Raw genomic sequence first — 21,177 nt, 5'->3', positions numbered from 1 at the left:
AAACGTGAACGTGTGAAAAATCAAAATCAATTTTAGAACTTAATTTATATGGTTTTAATGTATGAAGGAAATCCTTTTTATGTCTAGTACCTGCCTCCAATTTGATGCACCTTTAATTTAAAGAACAAAATATAATAATATTATTGAAAATGGAAAGCCAAAAACTCAAAAAGAACACTAAACTGATGTATTGCTGAACAAGAAATAAAAAAGGAGCGCAATTATTAAATAGAGAGAAATAAAAAGGAGAATATGTAGAAGATGTTAACTTTGGTGGGATTGAGCATCCACCTCATAATTATGTTCTTTTTGTTGTTCTCGTAATATATCATTGTAGTTGCACCACTATTTTAGATTAAATATATATATTTATTTTTATTTAAATCGGCCAAGCCTGATACCATAAGATCCTGTATTTCAATTAAACAAACAAAAATGCATTTTGCTGATGAATATAACCAAATTATCGTAACAATGTCCAAAAACAGTTTGCATTAACAACGGTGATGGTGTCACAACTTGGTTTTTGAAGTCATTCAGATTTTACAACAGTTTTGCTAAATGAAGGGACGAGTGGGGACAGTCGTACCCCTAAAACTTATAATTTAATATATTTTTTAGATATTTTTTTATTTTTAATTAATAATCTGATTTCACCCCTATAATTTTATAAGTTTGTTCTCTCCTAAAATTTTAAAAGTTTGCTTCTCTGATATAAAATTATGCGTATGTTCTGATTTTGTTTGATTGAAGCCTCCTTCTTCCCGTGTCTTTTGGGCCGTGTTTGACAATTATGTGATGCGGTTGGGTGGAGTCCCTCTCGTGGTGCCTTGGTTTTTGGAAGGGCTTAAGAAAGGGTAGATGTTGTTAGCTCTATTCCAATGTGATTAGTTGTTGGGCCACTTTTATTTTCAGCTTTTTCCTATTGTTGGCTCGATCCTCCCTCGAACTACCTTTGTAGGTGTATGTTTGATGTTGCTTCCTTGTCAACGCAAAGGTTGTCCTAAGCAGATCTAGTTTCCTATGGAGAATCAAGGAATTTGGTTCCACATCACTATTCTCGTTGGTAGCCATGCTGTCTAGATTCCCTTATTTTTCTCATGTCCTTGTTGGTGATATTTCGATGACTAGAAGTTTATTCGTTATGAATGAAGAGGCTTTTTTTCGACCTTGCTCTGGTCCTTATACATTGCCATTCTCTCGTCATCATTCTTGTTGGAAATATTTTGATTACTAGAAGCTTATTCGTTATGAATGAGAAGAGTCCAATGAAAATTCTCTCTTTTTAATCCTTTGGTTTAGATCTCCATGAAACCACCTCAAAATCTACGAAAACTAAATTGAATCTCGAATCAAATAGCCTCAATTTATACCCCTTTCATCGTTCGAATGTTATCCTACATAGATAAGTTACTCTCAACTAGACGTGACATACATTCACCGTTAGGATCTACGATTGAAGATTAATGAGACTTTTGGGGTTTGCGATGGAAAGATCAATGAGGTTTTGGAATGCTCGTTGAGGGTTTATGGGTGGGACTGTTTGGGGTGGTCAGTTGAGACTGGAATTTAGAGGTGATTTGTTGAGATTGAAGTTTGGATTTTGGGGAACCATTTAATAATAACTGCGTTCATAATCTTGTGATATGAAACTTTAGGAGATAATAATAATATCTTAATCATTGAGTTTATTTTTTTTCCTTCGTGCTCTAACATGGCTTGAAACTCCACGAATATTGTCCCCGTCCCAAAACTTATCCCGCATCTTTGCTTGATCAGTTGCTGCTGATCTCTAATGAAATGCAACATGTTTTCGAAAAAGAAGAAGCTCCATATGAACCATTATTCACACTTGAACCACAATTTTGAAATTTCATTCGAGAACGAACGAGAGTTATAAAGAAAGTTGTAGCAGCATAGGCAAAAGATTACAAACTTGATACTTTAATGGCCAAACGAAATTTAGCAGGCCCTCTTAAATTATATGATGAATAAAAAGGCCATTCGGATCACTATAAAAGTATAACATCCCTGTGTTGAAATGATTACATCGTCTCTGACCATTTCTTCACGTGCATGCTTGCTCTCTCAGCCTGCAAAATCCCCAACAAAACAAAGATTCAGATACCATGAAATGGGAGAGAAACGGTAATTAACTTGATGAACAGACAAGATAGAAGAAAGGTCGAACCTCCTTGTCCCAATCACACCGCATGGTAATAACAGCAAGTATCGCTGTCTGAACTGCTGTCCCTCCGAAGATCATTCCAGCCCAAATTCCCTACCAAACATTACATTCCGGCCTGTTTTGAGTTTACGGGTTTCACGTGTCTAAAAACAAGACCTTAAAACTATCAAAATCATTACCATGACACCTAGTTTGAAGCCCCATCCCATCAAGAATCCAAGTGGAACCCCTATGAGATAGTAGCAACCCAGATTTATGTAAGCCACATACGATTGCCATCCAGATCCCACTGCCACTCCTATTGTATAAAAATAAAAACCAAAGTTAAATAACATATATTTATGGAATTCATGATTACTAAAATGATGTAATAGTCTTTACCAGATAGGATGGGTTGAACACTGTTGAGCAAAATGGTGAAGGCTAAGAGCAGTGAGAGCCTGCTGACTGCTTCTAAAACAGGTTGGCTTGTGGAGAAAATAAGAGCAATGTAATCATGAAATATCATGATTAACAACCAGATGAAGATTCCGATTATAACTGATGTCACCACTGAAACTGCTGTTGCAAACTTGGCTCCTTTCCCATTCCCAGCACCCAGCTCATTAGCCACCCTCACTCTGCATGCCTCACAATTTAGTAAACATTTTTTCTTGGAAATTAGTGTTTTTCTTGGGCGACAAGTCTCTCCCTTATTTTGTTAACATCAAATAAAATATTTTATATAAAAACATATAAAAATGTAGTTAGGAGAATTAAACAGGATGAAGTATAGCATTTTGACACGACTCTTGTGATGCAAACACAAGCCACCAATCTAGAGCATTCATACTAGACTATTCGATGCAGACAAACAAACCCACGACGCTTGTGATGCAAACACAATCCACCAATCTAGAGCATTCATACTAGATTATTCGATGCAGACAAACAAACCCAAATAAAAAAAGTTTGTCCCGTTCATATGACACTCTACAACAACAACAAAAAGACGAACTTTCTGCTATATTGTGGTTGGTTGTTGCAGATCTCAGTTCCCGATAAATCAGAGAGATATTTACAACCAAGTATTTGCATTATGACTAACACCAAAGGGGCTCTACGCCAGTGCTTGGGTCAGAAATACGCAGGAAAAATAAGTGGCTACAAAGGAAAGGCAGGCTTACCCGGTTCCAGCAAAGAAAGCGAAAGGTATCATCATTTCCCATCCGTTGATTGACATGCTGCCAAATTTGTCCCACCACAACAAATAAAAATTATAATACTATGATTACAAAATCTACGTTCTTAAACTCATTTTTATAGCCGTCTTATATGACAATTCACCGGTCAACATAATGACTACATATTTACACGGTCAAGATTCATACCATATGGACAAAGCATCGACGGCGATCCTGGCGTTTTGGAGATTCCCGGTCATCAAAATTAATATTCTATAGTACCAATTCTCCAAACTGTAGATTTTCAAAATGTACAATGAAATTGAATTGTTAGATTTTCAACCAAAAAAGGAATTAAATTATAGGATTCGAATTTCAAAAGCTAAAGCATTGATATATCTTCAATATCATATATAATAATATAAATGAAAGTGTTGTAGACCAGGCGCGTTTTAAAAAAAATGGCTCATATCAAATACACATTCTACAAAAACATGTCTGACGGGACGGGTTATATTTTACTTTACCTGGAACTATAAGAGCCTGTTATAGGACCAACTAGAAAGCAATGAATGCGTGTTATATGTGCTAAAAATATTATTAATATGAACGCGGGCATAAATAAAACGACGTCGACGATAGTAAAGCAAATACCTACCAAAGCATAACACCGGAAGCCGCCGAGAGTTTGATGAATTCCCAAAGGCCGGAAAACGCTTCCATGCTGAAACCAGTCCAAGTAAGAGGGCAGCCACCGCAGACGGTGTAGGCAAACAGTCCAACAACCAAAACCCACCACGAAAAATTCAAGGTAATGGCGGTTCCAACCACCCCAAGCTGAAGCCTATACACAAACAGCCAACTCACAAACACATGGACCAAGAGAGCCACCAGTGAAACCCAAGCAATCACCATGTTTTTCAGCTGACTCTGCAAGAACCTTTGCAGTGGGAACTGAAACGCAAAGCTAAAATGAAGTGGTATCATCCACATGGAAACGATCCCCGATAGCTCCGCCACGTCTTTGGGTTGCCCCAACAGCTTCAACGCCGGCGAAGCAAAGAGATACAAAGGCAAAAGCAATATACAGCACAGGAAAAGAACAATCCATGAACGTTGCATATATACTCCCAACATGTAAAACTTCTTCGCCCCAAAAGCTTGGCCACATAGCGTTTCAAGAGCACTCGCCATCCCCAACTAATAACACCAATAGAAACATCAGAATTTGGGCAACTTTTCGTTGCTGTATAAGATAAAAGACAAAGAATTTGTACCAAGAGGCCGAAGTCGAAACCGACGATGACATTGTTTGCGATGGAAATGGCAGCGAGCTCGAGATCCCCAAGGTGGCCTGCAAAGGCTTGAGTGATAACCAGCATAGAGTAAGAGGCAAGGCGGCTGAAGATTGCAGGCCCAACTATATGCCATAGCTTCTTTGATTCAATCCATACTCTTCTCGTAAGAGATTGACTTTGATCATCTTTATCAGCTTCCAAACGTTCTGCCGATGCTAATTCTTCAATCAAAGGAACCTTTGCTTCCTTTAATACACCATTACTCGGCATATTATCTGATACCTTCTGGACTATGAACTCTAACCTTTTCTCTCAATGTATTAAAATTTGAAACGGAAGTCTCGAGTGCCTTCTTGCCTTTTAGGACGCAAGCGTGTATATATATATATATATATAACACGTGCCCACATACACGCCCGAAACCATTAGAATTTGATTTATTTATTTGAATAAAATACGAGAATACACAATTATCTTCTTCTTCTTTTTTCATTGACACTCCAATTATAAAAAGTCACATATTGAATAGTATGTGATTTTAAAAATAATTATATAATTATTTTTTTGTTTAAAAAATAATAATAAATAATAAAAACAATAATATAATAAATATAATCTTTAATTTTAATTCTAAAAATTTAACCATTAATATTTTAATATTACATTAATTTAAACTTGATCTACTTTTGAAGCGCCTTAATGTTTAAAAATAATAATAAAAACAATAATATAATAAATTTAATCTTTAATTTTAATTCTAAAAATTTAACCATTAATATTTTAATATTATATTAATTTAAACTTGATTTACTTTTGAAGCGCTTTAATGTTTAAGCGCTTTAATGTTTAAAAGAATGGTTTTTATATATTAAGATATCAAGTTTGAATACATCGTCTGTAAAGATATATGAGTATTTATCATCAAATATTTGAGAGTCTTTCAAACAAATATCATTTTATAATCACAATCTCATTCTGATAAAAAAATATTACTTACTCTTTTATTTTTGTTTGTTAATCTAAGAAACTGTACGAGGAAAGAAGGGAAGTTGAGTTTTAGATGATCACTACTCTACCAAGGTTAAACTATTGCAATTTATTCATAGTGCATAAATAGTCCGAGGTAAAAAGATAGACGCTAGTCACTAAGTCCAAAAAGTGGCGTGACCTCATTTTCTTAGCTTCTCTTTCTTCTTCCATTCTCTTCTTTCTCCACCATCTTTGAGTTGTGATGTTGTTGGGACAATATCTTAAGATAAAAATCATTCTCTTCATGCCCTAAGCTTCAAAATAAGATGTAAATCTCCATGTTTTGGAGATTATGAAATATTTAGATTTTTGGTGAGATTTAAACTTTGGGAAAGATTTTTGAAGATTTGAGGGTTGTAAATGATATTTTGTTATTCATTCATCCTTTCTTCATGTTTTATGAAATTTTTTTTACTGTTAAATATTTAGTGAAAGAAGCGAGAGAGCCTTTCAAAGTTAAGGTAAGAAAAGATTGACGGTAATTTTGTATAAGGTAATACACCCTTATTCTAGGTAGAGATCATATAAATCATAAATATATAATTTTATAGGTTTAAAATGTATGTTGACGTGTACTAAAGCCAAAAGTGGTTGTTATTGATGTCAAATAACGCATGGATAATGCTTATTGATATCCTTTTTGTTTTCAAAGGATATATTTATATATGATTTATGCTTTATGTTTAAGGTTTATAACGTCTCTCCAGACATTATCGTTTCTAAGTTCAAACATATATTTTCTCTCCGAGAGTACAATATACTTAAAAAAAAACTAAAATAGAATGTCATGGATAAATATAAAGTGTTAAAATGAAGATCAATCTATTTGTTAAATCATTAACTTAAAATTAAAAATGTAAGATCAAGTATCATTTGTTTAATTTTAGAAATTGATAGAGATACAGAAATATTTAACTCGAAAAGTTGAAAACTTAATTTGTCTTGTTTAATACTAAAAATGACCTAAAAATCAAGAACACCTCCGGAGCTTTCTTATCCTTTAATTTGTTTCAATGGTCTGTTGCAACTCTTGTTGGTTCTATAGCGATTTTTGTAGTCTCTATTGTTGATGTTTATAGCTAGGTTGTATCTTGAGAAGCATTTATGTTTTCTATTGGCGATTAAGCATGTCGTTTCCATAAGTGGTGGTTTGTCTTGGGGATGCACTGTCTCTATTTTTGCATTGTGGTTTTTATTGGGTTTTGGTCTTGATTCTTCATGATCTGGATGGTTGTGATAGCGAGGTGATCATGTTTCGAATGCGTGACATATATTTCATTGGAAGATTTGGCACCGTTGGATGAACCCAGAAAAAAATATTGTAGATGGAGGTGAACAAAACCAGAAAGAACTGAATGCAACCTGATTAAAGCCTATCAGGAACTAGTTGAAACATTGGAGGAAGCCAAAGCATCTTTGTGAAATGTAATAAAGAAAGGACAAGTGCAAAATATGTAGAACTATAACAAGTGGCTAGTTGGGGCAGGTTACCCTTGGTGTTGGATTTAGAACCTTTTGATTAGCAACAGTTTTGAGTCTTCCAAAACAATGAAAAGAAGTTTGGAGGAAATAAAGAAAACCATTGGTGCCTTTTGATACTTGAAACTGCTTATTTCAAGATGATATTTAGCGCGGTATAGGAGTATTGGCGGTCGTTGTTGTGGTTAATACTTGGCGTTTGTAGGGCTTGACTAATTTTTTATGGTTTTGCTGTAAGTCCTATCGTATTACAACAGTCATATGATCATGGTGTTTCATTTGTATTATATTTTTCTAGCTAGGGTTATAATCTGAAGATTGATCATGGATGTTTCCTTTTTTTTCAAATATTACTAAAGTCAACGTTAAACCAATCACATGGCCAAAAAAGTAGAAAACTTGCTTGATAATAATAATTGTAGTAGAAGAAAAATGCCCCTACTTTCCCCTTCTTCTAATTTGAAATTGTTTCCATCCCAGTGGGTTAGTGTTGTAATTTGAATAAAAAAAACCCATACCCTTTTGAAACAATTATTTGGTATACGAAAATGTCAAACTCGGCTAAAAAGCTACTAATGAAGTTTGTTTTCGTCTATTCTTCGAACTTATCTTTAGTGCTTTGGAATCAAAGATACCCATACCACGTGAAAACATTAAAAGTACATTTCCTATATTGTAGTAACGTTTCACAATTGCGAATGTTACAAATATTAAGATAAAAAAATATTAAAAACAATTATATTTTTATATTATAATTGCGATTATCCTTAAAATATTATACTATAATCATTACAATGTACTGCAACTGTAATCTAATACTATTCATCCAACTATCTGATTTTGCTTTCAAAATTGCTCCGTTGACATTATTATCTCTTCCCAATCTTAAACATAACAATTAATTTTTTGATAAAATATATATATATATATATATATATATATATATAAACGTAACAGGGTGCATTACTTTTTTTTGGGGGAAAAGAATAACACTGTTTTTATTCCACTGTGGTAAGATGTACAGCAGTCCAATCTCTACAACCGTCCGATCACACCCACGGATACAATCAACCTCCCGTACCCCAAATAATGGACTCGTAATCACCAATCAATCCATATATGACAAATAAATTATAGAAACAAAAAAGAAGACTAGTCGAAAGAAGAAGAGTGAGCAGGAAAGCAAGATCCAAAAGCAGCAACTTCACATTCTTAAGCCAAAACGGCAGCGACGAGAGTGGCGGCAACAGCGGTTGCACCAATGAAAAGGCTGTTGGTTGAGGCGGCAGAGGGTGGAGGAGGGCCTTGGTCAGCAGAAGGCTCGGAGGCCGGAGCACCTTCACCTGATGGGGTAGGAGCAGGAGGTGAAGAGATTGGTGAAGGAGAAGGTGAAGAAGTTGTCGGAGATGGCGATGGGGAAGTTGGCGCTGGAGATGGTGTTGGAGACGGAGTCGGGGTTGGCGATGGAGACGGTGTCGGTGTTGGCGTTGGTGTCGGTGTGGGGGTAGCTGCTGGCGGTGGCGGAGATGTTGGTGGTGCCGTTGGTGGAGCTGTTGGTGCTTGAGCCATGCCAGAGGTGGCCAGAAGACCCAACATAATCAAAACCTTAAACATGGTGCAACTCATCTTGGCTAAACTCGAAACTTGGACAGAGAGACAGGTGAGGGAAGCGGACACCAGGAAGAGTCCTTTGGTTATCGGAGTTGTAGAGACTTTAGAGGTGAGGGAACTGAATATATAAAAAAGGGGAGGGGGAGAACGTGGGAGTGGACAGCACGGAAAAAGAGGGGAAACAACTAAAACAAACAATGCAAATGGACTCTTTTTTATTGTTTATACAAAAAATATGAAATATGTAGCATATATATATTTATATACTATAATTACATACATGCAACCACATGACATGATAGGCTTAGCTAAGCTATGTGCTGGCCACGTTTTATTGGTTTTTTTATTTGAATACAGTATAATTTAATATAAACCACGCGACTTAGGGAGTAAGAAATTATTGTTATTCTGTAAAATTTTAAATTCGAATATTATATATATAAATGTATAGGTGTTTAATAAAAAATAGTTAAGAATGCTTAAATATATATTGTCTTGACTAACTAAAAAAAATCTAATTTAAAATTAAATTTAAATTTAATAACTTTTTTTAAATTTTTTTATATTAGTACATAGTCTATTTTGAGATGTAAATTTTATCCAAAAAAGATAAGTGGTACACGTTGAATAAACGAAGAACAAGTAAGACGAGCAATGTGTTTATACGAGTATTGTCTTCAATCTTTCAAAAAATGTATATTAAAAATATTATGTTTAAACACTTGAAAATCATACCTAAACAATACTCTCGAAAATCTCATTGTTGAACATGATAATTTTGAGATGTTAAAGACATGTCTTCAACTTGATCAGACTCAGCTCCTGAACTCTTTCAGTTGTTGCATTTTGAAATACTTAGAATCTCAGTATCTAAAATTATATTCGATTATCATATTAACATAAGTAAAGTTTAAAACCTTTCTTTAATAGTTCAAAATCAACATGTTTAGCCATCAAATTCTTAAATCACACATTGTTTAGATGTAAGTTTTTTAAATATTTAAGTACAATATTTTAAATTTGTATTTAACGAATGATTGATGATGATAAGACTTATGTACACGTATTTTTATTGTCATCCAACTTGTGCATATGTACAGTTTTTAATAAATAAAAAATCATGTTTTTTTAATTATTTTGTATCATTTTTATTATTTTAATCTAATCTTAAAAAATTGTGAATGACTTTCTACCATGTAAGCAAAAAATTTTATTTAAAAAATGTCTTCTAAAAAGCACGCTTAATGTGATGTGTTGTTTTAAAACAATAATAATCTAGAAATTAATATGTAATAGGTGTTAATTTCATAAATAACTTCTAAAGATATTTCAGTAACAAATACCCCATATTTTATTGTTTTTATTCTCATTATATTTATATAATTGTAAAAGAATAAGATTTACATTTTGTATGATCAAATTAAATAATTTGATTAAATATATGTAATTAAATAATAAAATTAATGAAATGAAAATTCGTCTATGTGTGTGATATTTAAATGGAATTATAAATTTTTTTTTTAAAGTGTACCTGATTCCATTTTGCTGTTTCTTTCTTAGAAGTTTGTTGAAGAATCAGATACAAACAGCTGTTGCCCGCCCCATAAGGTCAGTGATTTTGACACCTGTTCTTGATTAGGGCAACTTAATTAGTAGTGTAAATTTTGGATTTACCCGCTGATTTATGGCGTAGTGCCATTAAGTTTAGAACTTTGTCGGTTGCTTAAGGTCAGTAAAATGTCACTTTTTATACAGTAGGGTTTGGACAAATTACAATATACTTTTTCCAACTATAAAATATTTTTTTGGCCACCGTCTTCTCTTGCCAGACTGTCCTCTGCCTTAAGCTTTTCCATCAACTTCTTCATTATGGTCGCTGATATTCCCTTTGAATTTTCTAATGTTAATTAAGTTTAGATACAAATAATCTCATTTGACACGTGGCAAATATCCATTGAGTCTGACACTAAAACCGTCTAATATGGGGTTGGGGTGTTTGAGATAATGAAAGATTAACTCTAAACCTGAGATTTCAGTACGGCTGTCATAGTCATGGTGGCTGTGGTGGATGGTGACATTTTGTTTATACATTAACGTATTTAGGGCTAGTTATTTATTGTGGAAACGAACCGCCGTAGAAGATTTCAGAGGAGAAGCGGAGTATACGATTCGACTATGTCCCTCCAGCCCTCCAACAGTCTATGAATTACTTTTGTTTAACCTTCATTTCCATTCAAAAATAATACAACACTTCGTTCGACATTTCTTCAATGGTGGATTTTAGGTTGTGATGATCTTCGATCATCAATATTTTTTACAAACCAAAAAAGATTCAATTGTTGCAAAAGATTTCGATGGAGAAAGTTCAATTTATTCATAGATTGAAAAATTTACCGGTGGAATATCGTGGGGGCCAAGGCTCTCCTTGGCTCCCCAATTACCTTTTTTTAAAAAAAAATTAATTAGTATTAAAAAAATATTTTGAAAAAATAAATAAATAAAAAATTACCTGATCTTTCTCAATTAAAAAAATACATTTATGGGGAATAAAAATTACTTTAACCCCACTATAATGAATTTCTATTTCTGTCCCTGCAAATTATAGAGTCTGCACAATTGCCGCTTTCAGAAATAGATCAAATGATGGATTTTTTTTAAAAAAAAAACATATATTTTAGGTATATTTTATATTTTTTATCGACAATTCAATTTATTTTCTAAATATTATAAATTTATTTTCTAATATAAAATCTTAAGAAGTCTTGCTTGCCAGCTTCAGCCTCTTTAAGTTGTCTGGAAATAGGAGGAGTTTTGGGTGAGTTCGGAGTGGAATGAGGGTGATGTTTAATACCAAATTTGTATTATATTTTGAAGAGATTTAGAGGTTGTTTGTTTATTTCAGAATGATTAAACGCTGAATGATTCAGAGACTATATATGAATTAACTCTGAATGTGACATGTTGTTTGATAATGACTTTAATCATTCAGAATATACTTCTGTGTTGAATCATTCAGCACTGAATCATTCAGATATACGAAGCAAACGCATTAAATACTGAACAGTTTAACATTCAACGTTAAATGATTCTATTAAGAGACAAACAATCATACCCTTAAACCCATTTTCCAAATTCCCTTGCCTAATAAACCTGAATTATTAATTTTCTCAACCGCACGTGTTTTGACTTGATTTTGTGGAATACCATGGATAACCATTGATAGGGCAGCCCCCCAGGCTTTTGCTTTTATGGAACCCTAAATCATCAATTATAAAGTCCAATAATGGGATTTGTACAAAAGTCAGCGGTTAATTAATCGTCATTCCAGCATGCGTTTATTGAATAATTTCAGTAATAATAGAATATATTATTTTTTAAAAGATTCCGAATTTTAATAATTATGTTTCTAAAATATATATATTATTAATACATAAAAATATTTAAACATTTATTATTTATAATCACTTCGAAATTAATTAAAAAATAATAATGTAATGATTGGACGTAGTAAATGTGATAGTTAAGCACGATGTGCCTAAAAACCCCATTTGTCGGTCCTTTGTTCTAACTAAAAAGTTAGCTTAAGTAACTCACCCTTTCCTACCTGCCTCATGCCTACATCCAACGCTCCAATCTCTTTTTCAATATATATTATTGGGTATATTTAAATTTACATGTTCACTTAATATCTGAGAAGATTTAAATAAATATTTTTTTAAATAAAAGAAGGATAATTTTAACTCTAACATGCAAGACTAAAGTTATTAAAAATGAAAAAAAAAATATAAAACATTTTATTGCATATTATTAATAATATTAATAGTATTAAAATTTTAAGACGGACACATATCCACCCTAAGCTAAGGGTGTATGCTCCACTTATTACTTTTATTATTATTCAATAAATCTTTCCTTTTCGTATAAAAATAGTGAATGATTGTCTATTTTGTAGCACGTTCTTTGTATACTATTGTAGCACAACCGTTCTTTTTTTTTTCCTATCGGTGTTAGGTTTGATGTTGTCTCTCCATATACATATAACATTTATTTGGTTATCATGTTGATCTATTCATACTTTCGACCATCGAACTGTATATTGATAGACACTCGCAATCATCGATGATAAATTGTGATTGAGTTGTGTTAATGTCAATTTATCAATGAGTTGTCATTATTAAATATGTTTTTATGTTAGTGTTGATAGTATTTATCCTTTACTGACGACAGTAATATTTGTTTGTATCTACAATTTAAAAGTTGTTTGGTTGGGTTTTTAACTCTTTTCTTATGGGGATTTTTTTCATCCTTAGATGATTAGTTTGTCTAAATGGATTCAAGGGAGATATCTGACTCATATGATTAATTTACTCGTTCGTATAGTATAGGAATGTTTCCTCTTTATCTAATAAAACTAGCGATCACTATTAATTCCAATAAAAAAATAAAACTATGAAGTCCAAGTTCTCAAATGCTACTTCAAAGATTTTATGGTAATAAGCAACTAAGAGCGGTGAATTTAGTCCAAGATCAAGTAACAATAGAAGATTTAGGACAAGCTCAATGGATCCTGCTGCGATGCTTCAACAGGAAGATGAGAAATTGTTTCACAACATCAAACAAAGCTAGTGCATGGCTTAGATTGTTAAGAATGCTTGGAGGAAACTTGGGTTGACTACGGCACTAGATTCCATTAAAAGAACAAAACTGATTAATTTTATCTCCTTGCAGTGCCTGGCAAAAGTACTCGAATAGGTTGATTCACAATAATGTTTTTGTTCCTTCAAATCGATTCATCCCCCACACCCATAAATAAAAAACCAAGGAAAAGAGCATTAAAAATTTGGTTGCAGCTGCTTTTTTCCTTCCAAAGTTGCATCTATATGGCAAACAACCTGAGGAAACTGCAGTTCCAGTCATTGCAATGTGTTCTAGAGAGCATCTGGAATTCTGGATGCTCATTGCTCTTATGTCAAACAAATATCGTATTTAGTCCGGGGAAGTGGGAGGTAATTCCTGTTTTTTAACTGTATTTTTCCAGTAATCCATGGATGCAGAATTTACAGTTAAAGTCTATAACAGAGAGATTAGCAAGTACAAACAAATATTATTAAGTTGAGTTGTACCCTAAGACATAGTACAAGCGACAGTTAAAGAGTAGGATAATGAAAATATTCTTGCTTTCTTCATGTAAACAATCAAATAAGTTACCCTTTGAAATATATAGAAAACATTTCTAAACCTGTTTTTTTTTTTTGAACTCCTTTACCCAGAAAGGAATAGCCTTTTCCAATAAATTTCTCATCTTTATCCCATCGGCACGAAAAACCTGGTGGCTTCCTCTCCGATTGAATGGCTAAGATCCTGGAGTAAATCTTCTCTCTGATATTTACATGCCTCTAATAGTCAATTGTCATCATGTTAGAGAATCCGATTATAAGTTACTGCCAAGTTTGCCAACCTATCCAGATCAGAGGCTACTTTTGACCAGCACTTGTCTAGAGAAACCGAAGCTCTGTCCTTCAGCACAAGCACATCTTCACCCTCGCCTTTGGTTTGCTGTGTGCGCGTGTGTTGCCACGCTAGTCACTTTGTTTGATGTGTTTTGCTGTCATGTATTACATGGTAAAGTAAAGAGAGTCGAGGAACTGTCCAGGTTTGGAATTTAAACAAATGACACCAAGGGTGTCAAGGAGTTGGGATTTGGATAAGTGGTGTGCCGCAGTTGACGACAATGATGATGACAATAACATCAAGGACGATGATTAGGATTAGAGATTAGAGGTAGAGGAGATAAATATAGAGAAAGATTTTTTTTAAAGACGTGGAAAAGAAATTAATGACATGTCATGTTATTGAATTATTTAACGATATTGTAATCAAAGTGTAATGAATTGATATTACAAGTGATTAAAATATAATTAATATTGTTTTTATATTAAAATTTTGTATACTTTTATAATTATATTTTATTATTTACATTAATCCGACTGTCCAACCTGTAATAATTAAATCAAATTAAAATATCCACTCTTACGTATAATGAAAGATAATATCTATAGGAAACAACATAACATAAGGTACTAGATAATGTGCATGAATCACAATCAAACAAACCAAACGTTAATTAATTACATTTAAAATGAATTAAGAGCATTAAAGAAAAAAAAAGTAGAATACATATTTAGTATCTCAATTATCTATTTTGTTTTATTTAGAATCATAACTAACATTATATTTTGGTTTAATTTTGGTCACCCATCATTAAAAATTTAACGATGGTTATGACATGTCACCATAAAATAATGCTACATCGTCGACTAAAATAAAATCAAAATTTAACGTTAATTATGATATAAAAAAAGAATAATTGAATAATTAAAATGGAATAAAAGTTTAGTTGAGGTACTAAACGTGTACCCAACCAAAAAAAAAGGGGATGGTTTTTTATTGTTGGTTGGTACAGTACATATTATGTTTGGTGTGGAAATGGTGGTGGCACAAGAAGCAAAGCTACGGGGGGCCATTGTGTTTTCATTCCCCATTCTTTTCTTGCCCCGTCACAATCCACTTCCCTTTCCACCGCAATTCCCTCTCTCTGTCCCTCAAGAAAAAAAAAACTTTTTTTTCATTGTATTATGGTTTGATTGGTAGCTTCCGTCCCGTTTATACATGATTATGAGCGCAGTGCAGCAACTTGTATATTACAGAGTTTTGTTTTGTTTTGTTTTGTTTTGATGAGACAGAGAGGCAGAGTTGGTGAGAGCAACAAAATTGGATATGGTATACAGTGGTAAAGGAGGAGGAGAGTATTGCAAAATAAAAACCATGTCTGTATCTGCATTGTCTTATCTGACACACACCAATATCTTATTGTATTCATACATACAACCAGTGTTTGTGTTTTGTTTTTTTATCTCCTGTTTTGTTTTCTGGGATACTACTCTCTATGTCTCTGCATTCTCAGGTTGTCCCGTCAGACGTCGCTTCTGTAGCCTGTTTTTACCCAATCATTTCAAACTTACTTTTTTATCCTTGACCTTGCAAAATCATACTATATATTTCTTGGGTAAAGTACACAAATATCTCTTCATTATAGCGTATTATTTTGTTGCATCTCCTAACTATTAAATTATATAATGATCCCTTACCTATAAGATGTTATTTTATTGAGTTCACATACCATTAAACGTTACAAACTGGTTACTTGTCTATTCATAAGATCCAAAATCATCCCCTTCCATTAAAAAAATAGTGGTATTTTGAGCTAAACGTTAACATATTTACTGAATTATAATAAAATTTGATCTTATAACTATTTGAGTTGTAATTTATGGTTCGACTCTCCGTTTACATTATGTCATCAACTAATACTTGAAATATTATGTCGTCGAACCAGTACTTAAAAGTAACGATTGTGCTAGTAGACTTCATTAAAATATGATTTTATCACATCTCAGTCAACAGATTAATGTTTAGTTTAGACATATTCAAATTTTTAACGAAAAATGATGAGTTTGGAATATATAGATAGTTGGTGACCATTTTAAACTTTTAATAGTTGGGGACTTAACAAAACAACGAAATATTAGTCAGAGGACGATTTTATAACTTTTAATAATTGAGGGACTCAACAAAATAACACTATATAATCAAGGGACTATAATTTTAATAAATACTATATTATCACAATTTTATATTATTTTTTATTAAAAATTACTATATTTTGTGTCTTTAACAACCCACAATACCTATTGATAGTATCAAAATAAAATTTTGAATTGAGAATTTAAGATTTCTTCAAGAACCCCAATAAGAATTTCCAAGTATCAAAATCTAGGGAGTGGGGCACATCAAATTTCATGATTCATAAACATTGAATCTCCAACAATCACAACTTCACTCCCTCAATCCTTAGCCACCTTAGTTTCCCCCTTTCTCTTAAATGCTTCTCATTCCTCTTTGGCCATCAACACATGAAAAAAAAGGGTTCTAAATCACTCAAATGACTATGGGAAAAGTAAAATATGAATTTAAAACATAAAATAACATTTAAATTACGAATGCGATCTTCCACAACTTAATCTTCAAGCTCTACGTAGCACCTTAGTTTTCTCCTTTGCCAAGCTCTACATAGCGCCATACGTGGCAATGGCGAGCTTTTCTTGAAGCTCACTACAAGATGGTGATTAATCTTAGCTCTAGGGTGATTAAAAACCTTCCCAAAGGTGCCGCAATTTGGAATGTGCTAAGAATTCAACTCTTGTCCATTGTGTGCCCTTGCCACGTTATCCTCGGGACTACTTGATTCCGTTCACCGTAGACCAAAATATAAATTTCGACCCCAAAATTTAGGGTTTATAATTATTTATCAAAAATTCAATCATCAAAATTACCTAAAATGAAAAGGTGTGAATACTAAAATTTTATAATATTTTTTATTAATATTGAGTTATTATAAGATAATATCTATTTAAAAGACTTTCAACCATTTGATTACGGTCGTTCAAACACTCATGTAAATGTCGTACTTGAATCGAAACCTTTTAAGGATAACAACAATGCTTTAACCACTTAAAGAGTGAATACTAAAAATTCATTGTTGCTTTCGGTTCCTAGGAAGCTTTTTTAATGTTGTAATTTCTCAATAAACATTCGCCAGCAGTATTCGCTTGTTCCTTAACTTCCTGACATCTCTTGCAAGTTGCAAGGATTCTCACTAATTTTTCTAGTTCCCCATACATGTGTAGCAAATGGGACCCACTTGAATTCTTCATAATATTAACTTAGACTTCACTACTAACCTACATAGGAGAGTCAACAAGATAATGAATGCATACTAACGATTTGTTAGGCTTCTCCATACTAATTTATACTAGGACACCATCTCTCTTTTGTGGACTAGTTGCTCCCACAATTTATTAGGCTTGAATGCAACAGATTATAAACCATCTAGTATTGGAATTAAATCAATCAATTTAAACACCGTCAATCATACCCAATTCTACTTCATTTAGGATTAAAAATATACTATACCCGATTCGTTATTATCCTTTGAGGTTACAGGTTGAATATTACGTATGTAGAGGTATGAACGTTCATTATCAAGTGATTGAAAGTCTTTGAACAAATATTATTTTATATTCGACCCAAATTTATTAATTATAAAAACTTAATTGTGTAAAAAAATCATAAAGTTTGAATTAATTATTATTACTACTCTCATTCAATTATTTTGTCTCATGTTGACGAAACATATAGTTTTAGGATATAAGTTTGATTATATGCCAAGTAATATAAAACGAAGGAAACCGTAAAATTATTTTCAAAATATGATTGATAAATTTGACAAAATTATTTTTATAAGTGTAAAAGAACGAGACACATAAAGATAAAAATGAGAAATATAAGTATTATTATTTATTAATTTTTTTAATAATATATTTTGAGTAAGATAATTTTAAAATTTAAATAAATAAATCTGATATAACGAAAGAATATTATATTTTAGTTTACTTCTAAAAAATCTGAAGCCAAAAATAATAATATATCTTCAACATATTCTCTAATTGAAAAAATGTAGGAAGAAACAAGTACAAGAAAATATCTCTCCCATCATCCTATCATGTGCATGCCTGCATGGCTTGGTAAGGAAAAATACACTTTCGATCCCAAACACAACCGCCCACACTCTAGCGCGTTCCCTCCACGCGAATCACAGGAGAGTATTAATAACCATTAAGCTCCAACTTTTGCCTTCTCCATCCTTAATTTTCTCTCTCTTACAGAACACATCGGGATTTAATTGCATGTTGATGCCAACAGCGCGTCACCACCAATGTCGGAAACTTTGGCACACGTCAGAGGTTTTCAAGCTTTGCATTTAATGCCGACAATTTTTTGCTCCCCCAAGTAATTCCGAGTCCCCATCTTCTTCCGCAACAAACTCCCCTCCGTACTACAATGTTACGCGCCGCTACACGCGCCACCTGACCTCACTTTGAGGTCCCTTCTTTCGGTAACGAGAGAAAAATGAAAGGGTCCATCGAAATTATTACAACGTAAGTTTCAGTGCGGAGAGAAAGCGCGTGAACTTTGGATTCCTTTAATTGTCCGCTCTGCAAACTATATACCCAACAGTGGACAAACCCCAGGCCTGCTATCTTCACTGTACCCACTCTTCCTTTAAAACCAGACCCGTGTATTTTTCAGTTCCGTAAAAATCAACCAAATGAGAGGTTAAAGATATATTTTTTTTCGGAACGGGAGAGTGATCAAGAAGGATCCTTTGTTAAAAAAAAGACAGGTTCAAGGGGGGAAATTATGGTCACAATGTGTTGTTCCTCTTATCTTCTTTGTATTCTATAGGGAAGAAAAGGTTTATTTTTTGTTCTGTTAAAATCTCTTTCCGTGGGGTAAATTTTTCGTCTTGGGTGGGAGAAATGGAGTTTGAGGATCAAGAGGAGCAAGAGGAAGAGATGGGTTTGGCACCGACTTATGACTCGCTTGCAAATCATCTCCAACCAAAATATCAGGTGTTGAACGGGTTCAATAACTCCAGCGGCTCAGTTGCAGAGGAAGCCAAGGTATAGAGAGTGTTTGAAGAACCACGCGGTGGGGAATCGGCGGTTACGCCGTCGACGGTTGCTGTGAATTCATGCCGGCTGGAACTGAAGGTACCCTTGATGCTCTCAAATGCGCAGCTTGTAACTGCCACCGTAACTTCCACCGAAAGGAAACGGAACTCGGCTCCCCACACTCCGTTCCCATGACGGACCTGTACTTCCCATCACCAGCCACCGCAATTCACGCCTTACTTTAGACCTCCAAACGGGTACCTCCACGTGGCGGGACAGCAAAGGCCGTTGGCTCTACCGTCGATATCAGGAGGCGGCGGAGGACACAGCCGGGAAGATCAAGAGGATGTTTCGAATCAGGTGAGTTCAAGGAAGAGGTTTAGAACAAAGTTCACGCCGGAACAAAAGGGAAGATGGCGGCGTTGGCTGAGAGGCTAGGGTGGCGGATTCAGAAACACGATGAAGCCATAGTTCAACAGTTCTGCAATGAAAATGGATAAAAGGCATGTCTTCAAAGTATGGATGCATAACAACAGAACACTCTTGGTAAGAAACCCTAAAAAACAGCTACTTCAAGGCAAAAGAAATTGAAAAAAATAATATAAAAAGCTAGATTTGTTAGGGGGCTAACATTTGGTACTTTGGTGGTAAACATAAATCATATTTACTTAATGTTAATTTTAATTCTAATACATGTTTTAATGTGAAAATGAGTTTAGATATTGGTGGATTGAGGCAAAGCGGTGGAGAGACGTGCAATGCAAATGAAAGAGGCCTGAACATGGAAGAGCTTTAACTAGTGGAATTTTGAGCTTTAATAGGCAAGGGAGGGATTAGTCAAGATTATCCATGTATCACGTATAAACAGTTGCTATAAACCTAATTAGTTATCCTTTTGCACGTGAATTTATCTGCATGTAAGAGTTATTGGTAGATATTTAGCTTCTTGTAACCCAACTATTTTTGTTTAAGGAAATCTTCAGCTGCACTAACATTGATATATGTGCTTTGGCATGGGAATGAATGCTCTTGTTTAGTTGACTGGATGAGATTTTTGCTGGGTATGTCAGAATTCAAACCACATGGTAGGTAAAAGAGGGATATGATTCCTTATAAAAGGTAAGATTTTAAGACGAGAGATGTGCTTGTTTTTTTTTGGACCATTTAGCTGCAGCTGCAAATCCTCTAGTGTCTAAATCTTTTAGCAACAAGATACGCAGAATAGTTTGCTTGATTCGGGAATTTTAACCACAGTTTCTTGCATCAGACTGTGATTCATCATCTTCTTCCTACTTAGTATGCTGGATTGTCTTTATTCATACTTGTATTCATGTTATTCATGTTCAAGTTGAACATAAGTGGACACAATTGTGTAATCCATCTAAAAACAGCAAATTACCCAGTTATTTAGGATTTTTATTGTTTATGAAAGTTGTTTAAGATAAAAAAGGGTTTCTTTTTATAATTACTGGACGGATTATGTTGATTTTTTTTTGTTAATTTAAGATGATTACACTATAATATATGTTCGAAAAATAATCAACTATTTAAGAATAAAAGTCTAATGATCTTTATAGACATTGTGTTTGAACTTGATAATTTTAAGAATAATAACCATCGATTATCCGCTAGATCGGTTGGTCGTGTTAGGTTAGAATCCTATATAATACTAATAGACCTATCCATTATAGTTTCTTACCTATAAGTATGGAAATTCTGCTTTCTCAAACTCATTTCGATTTGACAGTGTCTAAAATTCATCCCATCAACATTTGATTTCGCATCGTCTTTGCTAATATACGTTAGTAGGGTAATTATCATTCTAAATGTTATAC

The 21,177-nt window shown here is 33.5% G+C and overlaps 1 protein-coding gene and 1 pseudogene across 1 annotated transcript; one reads left to right on the top strand and one right to left on the bottom strand.

Annotated features, from left to right (window-relative positions):
* Positions 1 to 1,940: 1,940 nt before the first annotated feature.
* Positions 1,941 to 4,950, bottom strand: LOC120206850 (protein DETOXIFICATION 27-like). The gene is made up of 8 exons (XM_039206424.1): positions 4,629 to 4,950; positions 4,010 to 4,551; positions 3,559 to 3,645; positions 3,355 to 3,411; positions 2,570 to 2,808; positions 2,368 to 2,486; positions 2,192 to 2,281; positions 1,941 to 2,093 (listed from the first exon to the last, which is right to left on the bottom strand). Exons 1-8 carry the CDS (start codon positions 4,917 to 4,919, stop codon positions 2,046 to 2,048), a joined length of 1,473 nt encoding a protein of 490 aa, XP_039062355.1. The 5' UTR covers positions 4,920 to 4,950; the 3' UTR covers positions 1,941 to 2,045.
* Positions 4,951 to 18,948: 13,998 nt separating this feature from the next.
* Positions 18,949 to 19,933, top strand: LOC120206796 (annotated as a pseudogene).
* The last annotated feature ends 1,244 nt before the right edge of the window (positions 19,934 to 21,177 follow it).

The sequence above is a fragment of the Hibiscus syriacus genome, unplaced genomic scaffold, assembly GCF_006381635.1.
Source record: "Hibiscus syriacus cultivar Baekdansim isolate YM2019G1 unplaced genomic scaffold, ASM638163v2 tig00014064_pilon, whole genome shotgun sequence".
Lineage (NCBI taxonomy): Eukaryota > Viridiplantae > Streptophyta > Magnoliopsida > Malvales > Malvaceae > Hibiscus > Hibiscus syriacus.
The sequence above is the reverse complement of the archived record's forward strand: the minus strand, read 5'-3'. Positions and strand labels throughout refer to the sequence as shown.

What these genes read in the sequence shown, in the direction of transcription:
- LOC120206850 (XM_039206424.1), bottom strand. Translation starts at nt 4,919, where the DNA reads ATGCCGAGTAATGGTGTATTAAAGGAAGCAAAGGTTCCTTTGATTGAA. An exon ending in GTCGATGCTTTGTCCATATG is followed by an intron (nt 3,412 to 3,558) that starts GTATGAATCTTG and finishes CAAATTTGGCAG; the next exon opens with CATGTCAATCAACGGATGGG. An exon ending in GCTTTCTTTGCTGGAACCGG is followed by an intron (nt 2,809 to 3,354) that starts GTAAGCCTGCCT and finishes TGAGGCATGCAG; the next exon opens with AGTGAGGGTGGCTAATGAGC.